Source organism: Bidens hawaiensis, unplaced genomic scaffold (genome assembly GCF_021521415.1).
Source record: "Bidens hawaiensis isolate Kalapana, Puna unplaced genomic scaffold, B.hawaiensis_p1.1 tig00038581_1, whole genome shotgun sequence".
Lineage (NCBI taxonomy): Eukaryota > Viridiplantae > Streptophyta > Magnoliopsida > Asterales > Asteraceae > Bidens > Bidens hawaiensis.
Window position 1 is genome coordinate 12,219 of NW_027505564.1, and position 18,200 is coordinate 30,418.

Genomic DNA, 18,200 nt, shown 5'->3' on the forward strand with positions numbered 1-18,200 from the left:
GGTAATTCATAGCTTGTTTTTTCTTTATTTTTTTTATCTTTTTAATCTTTAAATATGTTGCTTACTTAATATATACTTAAAAGATGCTTTAATGTCAATGAACAAAAACGACTAAATGTGTTATGAGTTGATAAACATAACCCGGCTACATGGTACGTTTGAAAAAAATTGACTGGCCTTAAACGACAAGCTACCACATAAATCATAATTATAATTTACCGGTACTTTGTTTTGGTCTTGTTGTAAGACCGTGTGTTGTCGCTGAATTCATCTCCTCTGAATTCATCCAACAATATTCTGTCATGCAATGCTGACTGGATACTCATTGAAGCCACTGCTGAAACCACATAAGACCATCCGCTATGGTGGAGGGCGTCAAAGCCCCTCCATCGTGCCACGTCAGCTCCACGTAAGCACCGAGGGCATCGAAGCTCCACCCAAAGATGCCCCGTTATGATTTAATGCCCCCATGGGCTCCCCTATTATACAGATATATGCATATGTATGTATGTGTGTGAGAGAGAGATGAAGAGAGGGGGCCCACCCGATTCATCAACCGCGCCGGCCGTTGCAATGACCGGATCTTTGCCGCCCAGCCTTCGTCGGCGCCCCACAGCGGTGTTCCACGCCCTCGTCGCCCCAAAAAATCCTCCATTCGCGCCCCATAGCGGATGGTCTAAGCTTGTTGTAGTTCGAGAACAAGGAAGACGTTGGTTCACATGGAAATGACACTCACATATAATTAATTATATAAAAAAAAGTAGATGAAACTGGTAGATATCACATAAGTCAAAAAGTTATGACCACCAAAAGGAAATATAGACCCTCAATAATCTCCCAAGACAGCGGGAAAATTAAAGCCAAAATTTAACCTTGTCTTAAACATTCCTCTAAACCACATACATGCATTACCCACTTGTACCCTTACCACTTGTACATATTCATCGACCCCACAAAAGCATTACAAGTGTTGAACCCATTATGGCCAAAAAAGTGTTCGTTTCATGGTGTAGCATGAACCCATGGCTAAGATCCGTGTTGATACCTGATCCCGGACCCACTCCAGAGCCGATACCACCTCCTAACACACCGGTGTTGGTTGGGTTGTTGCCGTAGGGAGAAGTGGTGGTGCCACCTGCTGTCACGGTGGTGGAACCTGGCGTTCTAGTGTTTCCCGGTGAATTTGTCACGGTCGTACCACTGCATACATAATTTATAATTTTAGATGATCAATTTACCTTTGGTAAATGAGAAACAATGCTTTAAAGTTTAAAGTTTAAACTATTGTGACTTGTGCAATATGTCACATAGCAGAAAAAGGATAAAAAGAGTACAAACCCTACTTTAGATTTTACTTCTTTCATCTCATTTGTCCCACACAAGATTTATACCGTTTTTTGGCAACTATTATAATCCCATTTTGAAAAGAGTGATTTTTTTAAGATGTTAGCTAATTATACCCTCCCATGAAAACATCAAAGGTGATTTTTGTCGGTTGGTTTAAAAATGAGAGAATGTTACTCATATATATGACAAGTTAAGTGGAAAATGGAACAAGTAAAAAGAAAAAAAGGGTGGGATACAAGCACAATCTATTTACTAGGAAAGTACTTAGAATGAGCTAAAGTTGTGTTTCTAAGTGCTTTTGAAACAACATAAGTTGACATTTACCTAGACACCTTCTAATTCATGAGTTATTAGAAAATTCTTTAAACTAAAAAAAAAACAAAAAAACAAAAACAAACTAAAAAACTAAACCAATATACAAATTCGAATGCGTAAGTTACGATTCACCAATCACTCTCACACTCTCAATGCATAAGTTACAACATAGGCTCATACTGTTAGATGTTCTTACACAAGAACGTCCATTTTGTCTCTACATCATCATCTCTCTTCTAGAAACACCTAAATTGACCCATGCCCTTATTCTTGAAAAGGAATAGAGATGTAATATACTAGGAAAAAGAGCTATGATCCATGGATATTCCTTCATCGTGGATGACGATACCCACGACATCCACTTGTTTTACGAAGGTATGGTCATAAAATCACTAAAAAAACTATATTATATATTACAGTTGATAGTCAAACAAACTAGAATATAAATCTTGTAAGATATGTTTTGGCTAGAAAATCGTGTAATATAACTCTTTATATAATGTTTGTTCTCTCCAAAATATTGTTACATACTTACATTTAAAAATTAAAACCATGAGTCCCATGGCACACACGGATAACGGGCTTAGGATATATGTGTTGGTCACTTGGTCACATGGTGATGTTATTAGAACAGAAGTCAAACCATTGATGGTCGCCAGTTATGGAGGTCCATATGGTTAAAAACCACATGGACATTGGATACCTACCTAGTAATAATGGACTCGTGGAGATTGGTACAACTTGTAACAACATGATGGTGGTACAAACTAGTCAAAAGTTGATAAAAGAAGCCATTAACCTAGATATTCTCAAAAAGTGAAAGATTATTGAGGTTTTATCCTGCTTGTGTCTTTGCTTGGCCAGGATTCTAGGATTTTACTTTTAAATCTTGAACTTCCAAAAAAATTGTATATTTACAAATACAAAGTATTGCTACTTTTCTTTCTTTTCTTTTTTTTCCGAGAAAAAACATAACACTTTCAAGTTATAAAAGCAATGACGAGACTCGACTGTATAAGAAGGTAAGCCGAAGTTTGTGGCATCAAGCCGGTAAGGCATTGCTTTTATAACCTGAAACTATTAGATTTCACTTGAAAGTATATAGCATTTTGCATTTTTAAAATATATATTCTATTTAAAATTCACGATCTTAAAAGTAAAAAAACCAAAAAAATTTCGGCTAACCAAAGCACCAAGGCAGACAAAATCTCCATAATCATTCATTTCTTAACAAACTATAGGTAACGACTTTTATCATATTTTAACTAGCTTGAACCACCCTCATGGTCCATATTTACGGGGCCTTTCATTTAGTTTTCAATTTTAATAAGCAGAACATAATTAGTTTACATGAAAAGGTTTTGTTTTATTAAAACTCATCCTAGCTTTAACATATTTAATCATCTTTCTTTTGTATATAAAATACTCATAATTATTAAAATGAGCCGTAAAGAAATACCTAGCAGAAGAAGGATATGAACATCCATTAGAGCCTGTTCAAACATACAAAAATAAATCATTAATAATAATAATGTAGATAAGAAGTAGTGTTTGGGTACAAGGATATATATATATATATACTAACTGGGGTCGGAGTTGGTGAGCATGGCTGCACCATTGAAGTCACATGAGCCAGGGGCCTGACCCTTGGCTTGAAAATAGCTGTTGACTGCATAGTTGCAGTGGTCAATGACTGTGTCTGGGTTGTAGCATCTCCCACCTTGGTGTGTTTGGGTGCAGTCTGCACCATTTCCACATGCATAGTCTATTGCCATTTGTAGAACCTTATCATTTACACCTTTCTTGCATATGCACCAAGTACCACCTACACAACATAACACATATAGTTGAATAGTATGAAAATGTACAACTGTTACAAAATGAAGTACAAGTCAATATAGCATGACTGTTCATATACCGACATTGTAGTTGTAAGCAATGTACAACTTTCATAGCATAAAGTACAAGTCAACATTACATAATATGTAATAGACTAATAACACTCAAATGCTGAAAAGGGAATGTCTAATGTCTATAGTCATTTTTTTATTATTATGTTCTTTTATTATCATTAAATCTACACAAGACTTGAACCCTCAAGCAAATTAAAGTAATATCTATTGATCATTTATTTAACATGTATTTGTTTATAAGATAATAATAATGTATAACTAACAAACATCTTGTTTGCTAATATTATTATTATCTTCTTTTAAAAAAAATGGTTATGGAAAAAATAAAAGAATAAAGAAATGCTTACTAGAGTGAGCAACCATGGAGAAAATGAGGAGAATAAGGAGGTGAGTAGCCATTGTTGAGATGAAATGAAAGAAGAACAAGAAGGTTGGAGAAGATGAAGAGAGATAGTGAGGGTATGTGTATGGATGTAGCTTTATAAAACCTTAAATGAAATGGTTAATATTTTGTCAAGATAAAAAGTTGTATTGTCCATGATTTGTAACTGGATGTACTAAATGCATTATGAGTTGTATAGAAATCTGAATTTGGATATTCCTACTTTAGGAAAGGGAATTAAAGAAGATGATTGGTTGTTTAACATAAAATGTATATGATTTTAATATTTTTTTTAAATATTCCACTACTCTCTCTTTATTTATTTAACGGTCAACAAACATAGAATGTTTAGATATTTTGTACGGAGTGACTCAATGACTAAAGGTCATCGCCAGCTGGCCCAACTCAGCTGTACGGAGCCCTTAAGTGCCTCCAAGTTATCTCCAGTTCTAGAGAAAACTCACCAGCCCATTGGTGGTAAAAAAACTTGGATGCCCTCAGAATCGAACTGGAGATTATGAAGATCTCAGTCATCCTTTCACCCAGTGTTATAAGTGATAATTAAACTTAAAATTTTCATTGAAAAACCTAAACTCCGTGCTACTTGCTACTGCACCTCACTCCACTAGTCACTACTACCTCTCCTACTTTAAGTTAAATCTAGAAAAGCATTTTCTAGCAGTAATATAATCTTTTCTTTAAAAAAATGACACTTATAAAAATAGGTTTAAGATTGAAACACTGATAAAAGTTGAATGAATGAATGAATTTAAAGTTATATAAAAATAAACTTTTAAACCAGTAAATTACATTTGATATAATTAAAACTACATAGAAATCGGTAAGCTTAATTTTTATTTACATGTTTTTCTATTTTAAACATGTCATAATTTCTAAAATATTTTTACTGCCAAGTAAAGATTTGAAATAAAATGTATGTTCATATCTATACATACTATTAAAGCAATATGCATTTTTCACTTGTCAAGCTTCTAGGGCCTTCACATCAATGCCACCTCAAGGCCATGTCACCAATGCATTTTATATCAATGTCATGTCATCTACTTAACTATATTTAAACCATAATATCTTATATTTTTTCCCCTAATCATTTTTTTCTCTATCTCTCAAAGACTCGGCTCTTCTTTCATTCATCTTCTATATTCCGGCCAATCCTAATGTATATTGTTATTAATTAATTTCCGGTAAGTTAATTTTCCGGCAATATTTCATAAGTTTTCCCTCTAATCATTTTTCTCTAATTCCCAAATACCCGGATCTTATCGTTCCTCTTCTATAGTCCGGCTAATCCAAATGTGTATTGTTATATTATCATCCGGCAATATAATATTATTTTCCGGTAAGTTTCTATTATATATATTTTTTTTCGACAATATATTATCATCTGGTTATTGTTTCATCCAATTTTGTTATGTTTCTTTTAAATCAGATTCGTGTTTTTAATACAAATCGGCGTTGTTTATTATTTTTGGTCGTTTTTACCTTTTTCCGGTAAGTGTTGCCGGTTATTTTTTTCGATTATGTTTATAACAAAGATTAAAAGTCGTTTTTTAATTTTTGTGTGCTTTTGTTTGACATCCTGTTAATCTATGTTGTAGATGAAAATTTTGATAATTGATTGAATGTTTATGTTTATATACCATCGACTGTTTCTGTTGAATAATTCATTTAACTTTGTTAATCAAAAACTGAGATTTCATGGTTAACAATCATATTTGTTATTTACCGGTAAGACATTCCACATTAATATTGTTCTTTTATAATTTCAGGTTAATGGCAAGACTAATAGATGCTCATTTCTCTTTTCCGGTATACCATGGTAATTCCGACAATATAGTTTTTCCGGTAACACCTTTTAAATTTTTCGTGTTTTAATTATGTTCAAAAGTCCATAATATCAATATTAATTCTCGAATTTATTATTTCAGGTTATTGTCCGACTCATCTGTACTAATATCACCATTGATCAAGACTTTAGTATATGTATTTTTATTATATATTCATGTATAGATTTAATTTTTTTAATATTCATGTATTTCAATATTTGAATTTCATATATTTTAGTTAAAAGTTAATTGTATTTGTTTTCCTTTTTTAAATAAATTACACCATTGACTATTCCATTAATTATAATTATTTAGTTTAAGTTTCCTAATGTGTGGTCATAACTGAATTATTTGTTATACATTGACATTCCTCAATTAAGTATTTCCTAATTTTTGTGGTGTTAATACAATTAATTACATTTATATTTTTACACCATGACATTCCTTAATTTACAGATAATTATAAAATGTCAATTCTAATTATAAAATAACATTTAGACATATAAAATAATTTTATTACATTTAGACATGTTAACGAAATAAAATGTAAGTTAAAATTAATTTAAAATTATTTGACCAAACTCAAAGTTAATCTTAGTTTACCGTAATTGTATTTATTTTGATATATAATAAAAACACGGAAAAAAATTTGAATTATCCGTAATATACATAATAATAATTTCTCTAAAATTAAATGTCCATAATCTATAAATAATAATACATAATACGGAGTAACAACTTTACTAATTTACATAAATAAGTAAATCAAGTTATATAATTTATCTATGGTATCTCTATACATTTTTGGTATATGATTTAAATTTTAATTTAAATTTTTAATAAATGTCCATATTAATTGTTTGACTAACAACTTTCCTTTGTATTCATTTAACATGTTTCCTATTTAACAGGTTTTATTTAATTGTACAACTAACATTTGAATTTGTAATTAAATTATTATTACATAATTTTTATATGTTCTTTGACTAAATAATTATTATATTTACTATATTTAATATAATAATAATTACTCCGTATAACTCTGAATATCTTAAGTTTAGACATTATTAAAATTATACTTTATAAGTATGTTATTAGTTATATTTTTCTTATTCAGATTATGTTAAATTTGCATATGATTTAACATTTAATTTATAAGTAATGATCCATAATAATGATTTGACTAACATTTAAATGGAATATATATTCTCTTTACAATAATAACTTATATACAATTAAATTTTGATTATAGTGTTAAGGATGGTATTTTCATAAATTACAAAAATGTCTCATTCACATTATGTTTAATTTAGGCAATATTAAAAATATACTTTACAAGTTCGTTGTTATTTATATTTATCTTATAGAATTGTATTCTAATATATATTCTAATATTATATTCTAACAAGTTCGTTATTACTTACAATAATTTACAATAGTTGTCAAATGTTAGAGATGAGTTTATAATTTGCAATAAGTAATTTCAATTTATTTCCACAAATTCAAATTCAAATTAATTTTCTGGTAATTGTATACATATTTGGTATATGATTTAGACTTTCTTTTATAATAATGATAATGAATAATGATTTAACTATAATTTTCAATCTTTATATGAACTTTACAAAAATAAGTTATAGACTTTAACATTAATAAATTGAAATTCAAAATTATCTTCCCATCTATTTCAATTTTAAATCCAATATTATAATCTCTACAACTACTACGAATTATTTCGTACTTTCGTTTTAAATATTACTCGAGTTTGAAATATATTATTAGTTCAAATACTATCATTTGAAACCATATTGAACTATGACACGTGTTTGAAAACTTTAAGTATATATTTTACAACTTCTTATGTTATTGTTTTTATATTTTCAACCGTGTGTAACACGGGCTCTAAACCAGATAACAATAATAATGATTATTTATTCCTATAAGGAAAAATTTAGTATATATTTTACAAGTTCTTATGTTATTGTTTTTATACATTTTTTTTTTGTAAAATAACTATTAGTGAACATGGAATGTTTTCTTAATTTATTCATATTATTCCCATAAGGATTAAGAGTTTTCTAAATAATTCGGTCAGAAATTCACAACTTCTCAAAATATGGCATTTAAAGGACAAAATATCACCAAATGTAATGAGGATTGACATTAACTTTTGTAATTATCTCTATATTATTTAGTAAAAGAAATTATCTCTATTTTAATTTTTTTCAAATTAACCAATTTGATTTTAATTTTTGTAACTATTTTTAAATCAGTTAGTCAAATTAGTAGTATTAATAATTAGAACTTATTTGATTTTAATTTTTGTGATATGTCATTAACCTTTGTAATCATCTCTATATTATTTAGTAAAAATAATATAACATAAGTTTATTGTTTTGATATTTTTTATTATTCATAAAATTGAGTCTTAACCTTCAATTCAATATATGTAACTTCAAAGTTTAACTAGAAAAAATTTAATAAGAAAATGTACATTTATATATTTTCATTTTTAAATAATATCCTTAATTTATGCTTAATATATATAACATATTTAAACCCATTTTAAATTCAGAATTTGACAAATCTTTCAACAAAGTTTTAAATGTTTTAATACTTTTCATTAATTTTAAACCAATTTCAAAATCTTTTCATAATTTTTTGAAGTTTTCAAATTGAAGAAACACTAACCGGACCCAGGACAGATTACTAGTAACCTGGGGGTTAGAGAGATGTTTCCCACGAGGGGTTAGACCCTTGGAAGATGGTTCTTCTGATAACCTGCAAAACAGACACCGTGAGCTCGTCACTGAGAAGGGGGGGGTTCCTCCTTGTGACCACCCTCCGGCGTGAGAATCAGACTAGATTGCTCTTTAAATATAAAAGTATATTAAGAGATTGCTAGAGCAGATATCAGGTATAATATGATGATAATGTGATAAGATATGATAAGATGAGATGGTCATACCATTTGTGGTATTTATAGCCGAAGGTAGGTTTCCAAGGAGGTATGGCCGGCTGCAACAGTGTTCCTGTTCCACCAACAGTAGCCTACGCACGTGCCCTGCTGGTAGTTGGTGGGTAGGTAGCGGCTGATAGCGACCAGGCCTGCTGTATAATATTCCTTTTCTACCAACTGCCGGCTACGCACGTGGTATGACAATAGTTGGTGAGTAGGCAGCGGCTAATAGTGACATACAGTGTAGGAGCATGCTGCTCGCCATACTGTTGTCCATAAGCTGTCGTATCTTTAGTCAGATCTTTTTCCCATACCTCGTCAGGTACAGTACAGAAGATCTTCCCGTATCGTACGGACTGGCTTATTTGGGCGGGAGTATTCCCCCTCCCGCCGTTGTGCGGGATTGTTCCCGGCTTCGCTCATTCCTTCAGGTGACACTGAGTGATTGAGAGCTAAGTGCCTTGTGCGTGTAGCCTTGCTGCGCGGGTGGCCTTCCCTAATGGCTTGTATCCGAGGCTGCGGGGACAGGCGGAGTCCTTCACCATTGGGAGGCATTTCCTGCGGGACCAGCTTGCGTACTGCGCGTAAGGACGTCACGTCTCTGAGCATGGTTGGTCCTGCGGATCCAGTTGGTTTCTGCGCAGACGTCCCTGTTTAAGGTGAGTCTTGCGGGTCCAAATGGGCTCTGCTGGGACCTACCTCTTCACAAATTAACCAATTTGATTTTCATTTTTGTAATTTTTTAAATTAACATATTAGTAGAATTAATTAGTATATTTATTCAAATTCGGTTTTTGATCAAATGCTGAAAGTCAAACTGTATAACATATATTTGTAAATTTCATATAAATGGTGAGAATCGGAATTTGAAATTCAGTTAGATATATATGTGTTTGTGTGTGTTATTTTTGACATTTAGAAATAAATATATTAATAGATTTAGTTGAAGGTGACAATAAAATCATAATAACTTTAAATATTTAGTAATGCTTATTAAAAATATAATATTGTTATTTAAGGAATGAATATTGAAAAATTATGATATCTTATAATTCATGTAAAATTATCATTTATTTATATGTACAACATTTGCATTTCATTAAATTTATATGATGTTACATATATATTATGTTTTTAAATACGTTTCACCGTGTGTAATACGGGTACTATCCTAACTTATGTTTAATATGTGTGTTTGTTTAATATGATAGTGTAAAAATGTTATGATTTTGATGATCAGTTTGTTATAATTTTTTTTTTTTAAAAAGCATCTGAATTTTTAAGATTGTGGTTATAAAGTTATGTTAAATTTTATGACTTTCTAAAATGTTTTCTTATGAAATTTTATGATCGTCTATATTTATATGGTAATTGTTACAATCAAACATTTTGTTTTTAGTTTTACATAATACTCTAGATATTAATGTTAACATAAGCTCATTATGACATACATTAAGATTTTCGTTTCATACTTAATCAGGTTGCATGGTTTGCTTTGTTTTTCAGGTTCTAAAGCAAAATGCTTTTGTTTTTTGACGTAAATATTTGAAAGTTCATGCTGGGATAATACGATTTAAATATTTTCATGACTTTGCTAATATAGACAAGTTTGTGTAGCTATTAACTTTTTATGTAGACAATCTTACTCTTTAATATGTTGGTTAGGCCAACCTAATATTAAATATTTGTTTTCTAGATTATGCTATTTATTATTATATGTATTCAATAATTATTTAGCATAATGTATCCATAAAAGGGTTATAACAAATGGATGAGAGAGCTTTGGCTAATTCCTGAATGATATATATTAGAATCAACTATATTTCAAACACACTTGAATGAAAATTAACATTTTATTGAATATTGATTAAAACTTTATTGTAAATATTGATTGTCATAATAGTTTGTTTTGTAACATAATTTTATAATATACTTATAAAAATAAATGTCTTATATATTGTTTATCTTTTAACATTGATGTGTAATAAATGTTTAAAATTGATGTATAAATAAACACGGATACTATCTTAGAGTAATAAATATTACAATTATTGACGTGTAATAAATGTCTTAGATAGTCTTTGTATGTTTTTGTATTTGATTCATATAAGTTATAATGTCTTATAATTCATGTAAAAGTATAATTTATTTATAAGTACAACATTTTCATTTCAATAAATTTATATTATGTTACATATATATTATGTTTTTAAATATGTTTCACCTTGTGTAACACATGTACTGTCCTAAATTAATATTAAAATCCAATGATCTGTTTCTTTTAAGAGATTTGGATCACTTGAAGCTTGCTAATTTTATAAAAGAAATGACACATTTGGATTTGGAAAATGAAGTTAGAGATAAATATTTTTCAAGATGGTAATATTTAATTCAAACATGTTTGGTAATAAATGTTTAAATTGATGTGCAAATAAACACGTATACTATCTTAGAGTAATAAATATTATAGTTACTGATGTACAATAAATGTCTTATATAGAGTTTATCTTTTGAATCAACATTGAGATAAAAGTTTTGTTGAATCGACATTGTAGAATTGTTTTATTGATTCAGAGACTAATTTCATTTGTTGGCTTATTATGTACTAATGATATAAGTTATAAAATATTTTAACTTTTCATTTAACTTTAGTCTTTGTATTTGATTCAAATAAGTTACGATGTCTTATAATTCATGTAAAAGTATCATTTATTTATAAGTACAACATTTGCATTTCATTAAATTTATATGATGTTACATATATGTTATGTTTTTAAACATGTTTCACCGTGTGTAACACGGGTACTATCATAAATCAATATTGGAATCTAATTATCAGTTTCTTTTAAGAGATTTGGATCACTTGAAGTTTGATAATGTTACAAAATAAAGGGAACATTTGGATTTGGAAAACGAAGTTAGTGATAAATGTTTTTCAAATTGGTAATATTTAATTCAAACATGGTTTGTAATAAATGTTTTTAAATTGATGTGCAAATAAACACGGGTACTGTCTTAGAGTAATAAACGTTATAGTTATTGATGTGCAATAAATGTCTTAGATAGAGTTCATCTTTTGAATTAACATTGAGATAAAATTTTTGTTGAATCGACATTGTAGAATTGTTTTATTGATTTGGAGATTAATTTCCTTTGTTTGCTTATTATTGTACTAATGATATAAGTTATTTTAACTTTTCATTTATCTTTGTTAGTATTTGAATGTTTTTGTATTTGACTCAAATAAGTTATGATTTCTTATAATTCATGTAAAAGTATCATTTATTTATAAATACAACATTTGCATTTCATTAAATTTATATGATGTTACATATATATTATGTTTTTAAATATGTTCCACCGTGTGTAACACGGGTACTATCCTAAATCAATATTAGAATCCATAGATCTGTTTCTTTAAGAGATTTGGATCACTTGAAGCTTGCTAATGTTATAAAAGAAAGAGCACATTTGGATTTGAAAAATGAAGTTAGTGAGAAGGTAAAATGGTTGCTATAGTGTGAGAACTATGAGTCAAATTTTGATGATCTTCCAAACTCTTTGGAATCTGAAGGTAAAATTTAAGGTAACACCAATAACTTAGTAACTTAATTATGTAGTTGATTACTAATTTTTTAATTTCATTGTTTACTTTGTGTTTTCTATTTAAGTTGTTAGTTTTGTTCATAACTAGAAACTTCAAAAAACCTACAATAAACTTTTATAATCGTTTATTTTGTTTGTCAAGTTGTGAAGGTAATTTCTTTTTTTTGGTTAAATTTTGAAGAAGTTAACGGTTGGTAAATTTGTCTATATTGATTTTGTTATTTATCTATCTTTAACCCGTGTGTAACACGGGTACTATCCTAGTAAATTTAATAGAGCATTAAATAGTGGGCTCTGGGCTGGATATAAGAGACTGACAAGGGCCCAGCCGGTGAGTTGTAAATTGGGTTATTCGGCTTTTCTCCAACGAGTATACTTTGGAATTGGATTGTATTTCAAACAACCATTATGGAGATGGACAAATGGACAATAATTCATCTAAGCATTTATGTTAATTGTAACAACTAATGAATATGCTAACATATATGAATACACTAAAATATGACTAATGTTAATATTTAAGAAGGAATATAACAAAAAGAATAAAAAAAATTAAAATAGCATATTAAAATTTTAGTGTATTCATATATGTGATAGCATATTCATTAGTTGTTACAATTAACATAAAATGCTGAGATGAATTATTGTTCATTTGGCCATCTCCTTGTGCAATATCGTATTATTATAAGCTACAAACTACTACATGGAAGATCGTAGTATAAATAAGTATTGGCAACAAAATAGAAATATTTAACTAGCATATAACAAGATTTATCACAATACTAGCACGTTACAATATTGTTTAAGATCTTAATAAGTATAATTAACTAGAAAAATATTTTACCCAATATTCAATATTTCTCTTTTAAAACCGGTTTCAACTCAAACCAAAACGACCATAAATCAGTTTTGACTTTTGTTGACCAAATTGAACCAGTTTCGAGTTTTAAACTCGTTTGTGCACTTCTACTTGCACTGTTGTAAAAATCGTTACTCGTTAATCGGACGGTGTGGTGAGGGACTAACGATCTGATCGGACTTAATGTACAATTTTCAGTTTTATATATGCACACACACAATTTTATATGTAACTAGTATTTACACCCCCGCGTTGCGACGGAGGTGTAAAATTGTGTATTTACATATCCACTCCACTCGAAAGCATGAAGTTACCACAACCATCTCCTTCGTTCGTCACCCCCTCTCCCACAACCAGTTCCTAACGTTAACCATTATGAAAACTGAATCAAAAGTAGACGTACAAACGCTGAATCACACACGCTCATTTGCATCATGTTAACACACAGAAAAAAATAACCAAGTCAACTTAACATCAACGTGTTGCGATGGGGTTGTTAAATGGGAAAATAGACAAAAACGCTCAACCACGCACATGCGTTGCAGCGCGTTAACTCGTTGAATTCAGACGTAAACGCTAAACAAAAAAAATTGTAAAAGATGAAAAGTATAGGGCATCAAAGTGGAAAGTGAAAAAATATTGACGACTAAAACTAAAAATATCTTCTGACATATCTGTATACTACGAAAAAAATGTAGGGACCAAAACTAAAAAAAATGAAAGTTATATAAAAAAGAATATTACATGGTACAAATTTGGATGCACAATGTACAAAAGAGTAATGCATAATTCTTCCACTTTTGTTATTATATATAATTTTCAGTTTTATACATATATAGACACATTTTGACCGAAAATTGGCTTCAATCTCGCCAAAAACTGTTGATTTTGGTAGGAATCTCACCGGAAACTGCCGATTTTGACCGGAATCTCATTCATTAGAAAAAACCGAAACCTAATGTTGTCCGGATCTGACCATTAATGATTAACTCAAAATTAATCAGTGAAGTAGGAAACTAACGATTAATCGACACCTAGGCGGGTAATTGAGATTTTTGGTTGGGACCGAAAGTCCAAAACCGACCAAAATGGAAGCATCTACCAGCCGGTGATCATATTCGTTTGCGCGTCAACTACGAAGCTCTGCAATTTCAACACTGCACAAAATCAAAATTAGGGTTTCAATATCACCAACACTGTTAATCCATTATTATGTAGAATAATGGCAAACAATCAAACCACACAGTATTTATTACCTCCAGCCGGAGACATCATCAACACCGATCATCATCATCATCATCATCATCCATTATCCTCCTCCTCATTACAACCGTCGCCGTTCAGCCACTACCAATGCCACGGCCTCTGGTACACCGCCGTCCTCTCCATCCCGGCGGTGTTGTTTGTACTGTACCTAGGGTTTCATTTGAAGAAGAATATTAAGAAGCTTCGGCACCGTCGGTCACATGTTATGATTACTTATTATGTTCTCCTCTGGTTCTCTGCTACTCTTAATCTCGCCTGGTGTTCTCTTCAGGTATTAGTTGATAATAGATAATAATGATGCATATATGATTTGTTTTTCAATATGTATATGTGGTGTGCATATTTTATAAGCTGGTCTAATGTAGTGTTGTGTTGATTGTTACGCCGTACGAGTGTACGGGCTAAGTGTTTGTTTAGATGTTTGTTATGCGTAAGGGTAAGAGTGCAGTGCGGATTCGGGATGGAAGTAAGTAAAGTTAAGTGCTTGATGATGGAGACAATAAAACTACTTCGTTGAGAACTACTAGGCGCACCTTCATCGCTTTAGAGCGCTTCTTGCATTTGATAACTATGGTTGAGATAGGACTTTTTTGCAGGTCTAAGCTACTTCGAAAGTTGTGAATCACTTGGTTTTGAAAAGCACACTTGGGCATGAGGTGCACTCAGATGCAAGCCCCAACGCCTTTGATTGCTTGAGGTGACGATTGTACAGTAGGCTCGCTTAAAAACTTGAATGTTTGTTAAAGATATAGTCCTAGGGGTTCAGTGGAGTTTACCTTTAGTTAGGCAGGTGCCTCTTGTACATGGCATCAGGGTGTTCTACATAATACATATAGCTTTTTAGGTTGTACATATAGGTTAGTCATATATGTACTCATGTATAGAGCTTATTTGTTTCTAAGTTTTGGGTACCTGATGCTAGAAACCCCATACGTTTTAGAACCTAGGTGGATCAGAATATTGTTAGCTTCAATAAATACCATGTGTAAATTTTCCCTACCGTGCGTTTTTTGGACCATAAAAAATTTCATACTCTGCTTTTTTAAGCTACTTTTAGGGTTGTGATTTAGGTGATTGTTCATTTCGATAAATACTGTGCATTAAGTTTTCACACCTTGCTTTATTTGGTCAATCTAAATGAGATTGATGTCAAGCTTGTTTTTGAATTATTTGTCTAAGTGGTAGTTTTTTACAAAAAAAAAGGAAGAAAGAAAAGAAAAGGAGATCATGTTGGTTAGTCTACTTAAGAGTTTGATGCTTCGTGTTAGGTATTTGTCCAAGCAGGAGCTTTGTTAGTTCAAAATGCTTGTGTTTTCTTTAGCAAATTGAATTTCCAGTTGAAACTATGTATGGAGTGGGCGGTTTGTTTTTCACATCAAATAAAGAAGATGGGTAGTGGTAATAGATAGATTTCATACTGTCTGTTATCTATCAACAACATCGTTTTATCAAATAGAGTGAGGATCCATAGACGAGGGTAAAATATCATTTTATTACTAGTCTGTACAACTTTCAGCATTTTTGTCACTTTATTATCAATAAATTTTGTTGTATGTTACAGTTTTAGATTTAACTGTCTAGTTTTGAGTTGTAAGAGGTTGAGTGGTGTTAAATCTTAAATCTTGGATTATGTTGATGCAGGTGTGGCAGTGCGTTCCCGGGAAAGAATTATCTTATAATCTATTGTCATTGCTCACAGCATTGGGGACACTATGTTTAGAGATTAGCTTGGTGGCCTTCTTGCTGCAAGAAAGCTATGCAAGCGGGTTGGAAGCATTAGCTCATACTTTTATTATTTCAGGCCTCATTGTTGGAGCAGATATACTTTTAAAGGTAATAGTCTAGTAGATATTTATCCTTGTGCTTGATTGTCTGTTTTCACTAGTTTAACTTTACAATAACCTTTTTCTTGATATGTTTTTTTTTATTTTTCACTTTCTTGTACGCTATCAGACAATTTGTGTGTTTGGATTCAATGTTCCACTTTTCATGGATGGTGCAACCATTCATCGAGGAAAATGGGGCTTGTGGACAATTGATACACTATTGCTGACATGTACATATGGCTATATACTTTTTGTGCATTACTCAACATGGAGAGATAAACTACCTCGTAAGTAGTCGATTCTTATTTGTAGATCTTTTATATATGATAATATCTCAATGTGTACAAACCAATATGTAATACGCCATCATCTTTTTATGCAGCTAGACCAGCATTTTACAATTATGTTGTTGTCATGTTTGTGATGACTGGAATCGCGTTATTTGGTTGTGGGCTTGCTGCAATTGGCGTGGGATTTGGACATTGGTACCTAAAATATGTTTATGATTATAGTTATAAAAGCATAGTACAAAACAGCGATGGAACGTATATAACACTTGGCTTGTATCTGAGTTATTTTGTTTGTTGCAGGCTGTATAGTTTTGTTGTTATCTGCTACCACACACTCTATCTTCCCTTTGTGTATATAACTTTCTTAGCAGATTTCTTTCAGGTATATATGATATATTATTGGTTTGGTATCATAATGAAGAACGTTATTTGTTTGGAGATATGATATGATTTTGGTGTTTTCAGGAAGAAGACTTGCTTTTGGATAATGCATACTACTCCGAGATGAAGGATGCTGGGTTCTTTGATTCTGATTTGGAATAAATGGAAGTAATTATTGTGTCTCCACCTTGTTGACATGGAATAATTAGAATCAGCTTGTAAGACATGTAGTATTGTTAATCTTATCTGTGGTCAAGTGTACTTTTTAGTAAATATCGTCTTTTTATGGTGTTAAGTGTTAACGTTTGATATGCGTTGTTTGAAAACTGGTTTGATACGCGTTGTGTTTCATCTCTAACGAGTTAATCGGCTAAAAGTTTAGAAGTTAGCTAAAAGGGTGTCAACTGAGCTGACTTGAATCAAATGGGTTATAAAATGCATAAACCTCATGTTCTTGTAAGGAAGTTTATATCATTATGTAGTAGTATGCATCGTCTTTCGGAAAGCAACTACGTCGGCCCACAGACATAAAATAGATAGTATGTTACACAAAAAAGGGATGACTTGCCTGAGTGTACTAAGTTGAGGAGTTTCCCTTTCCGCTTATAGAAGCCAATCTTCTCCGAGGAAGCTATAAAAGGAGACCCATACACCCGGTATTATCATCTCATTCTCTCTACTCTCTCTTCCTACATTATTCTCCTTTCAACTCTATTTATCATCACTTATTGACACGTTGTAGGCTGATCGCAGGAGATCCCTTCCCGCGGTGAGACTAACGATTATGTTCTTGTTCTTAGCGGGGGGTAGAAAGCTTTGAGCTAGTAGTTAACCCCTTAAATAGCCATATTCTTATTGTCACTATACCCGTTGTGACAAACAAAATATGCTTATAACACATACATGAGAAAATATTGTATATAAACTATTATATATATATATATATTAAAAACCAAAATGTTGCCCTCTCACATTTTTTACTGTTCATCGTTTAAGCAATTTCCAGCCACATATTTCTGTTACGCTTGTGTTCAACTGCTACTAGAAAAATGATCCACATGCAACGTTTTAACTTTCAACTTCACCCAATGGTATTTTCCCATTTTCATTATTAATTAGATATCATCTCTTACCACATCAACATTTGATTAATTAACATCAAATATTTTTTAAAAATATATATATATATATCATTTTATTTTGACCAAG

At 31.0% G+C, this 18,200-nt stretch overlaps 2 protein-coding genes across 2 annotated transcripts; one reads left to right on the plus strand and one right to left on the minus strand.

The window, feature by feature from the left end:
* Nucleotides 1-685: 685 nt before the first annotated feature.
* Nucleotides 686-4,047, minus strand: LOC143613969 (PLASMODESMATA CALLOSE-BINDING PROTEIN 1-like). Its single transcript, XM_077087539.1, has 4 exons — nucleotides 3,923-4,047; nucleotides 3,248-3,487; nucleotides 3,122-3,155; nucleotides 686-1,200 (listed from the first exon to the last, which is right to left on the minus strand). The coding sequence occupies exons 1-4, from the start codon at nucleotides 3,972-3,974 to the stop codon at nucleotides 942-944; spliced, it is 585 nt and encodes a 194-aa protein (XP_076943654.1). The 5' UTR covers nucleotides 3,975-4,047; the 3' UTR covers nucleotides 686-941.
* A 10,386-nt stretch (nucleotides 4,048-14,433) lies between these two features.
* LOC143613959 (protein CANDIDATE G-PROTEIN COUPLED RECEPTOR 2-like) lies at nucleotides 14,434-17,317 on the plus strand. The gene is made up of 6 exons (XM_077087531.1): nucleotides 14,434-14,765; nucleotides 16,136-16,327; nucleotides 16,448-16,607; nucleotides 16,703-16,805; nucleotides 16,911-16,992; nucleotides 17,076-17,317. The coding sequence occupies exons 1-6, from the start codon at nucleotides 14,451-14,453 to the stop codon at nucleotides 17,151-17,153; spliced, it is 930 nt and encodes a 309-aa protein (XP_076943646.1). The 5' UTR covers nucleotides 14,434-14,450; the 3' UTR covers nucleotides 17,154-17,317.
* Nucleotides 17,318-18,200: the final 883 nt, after the last annotated feature.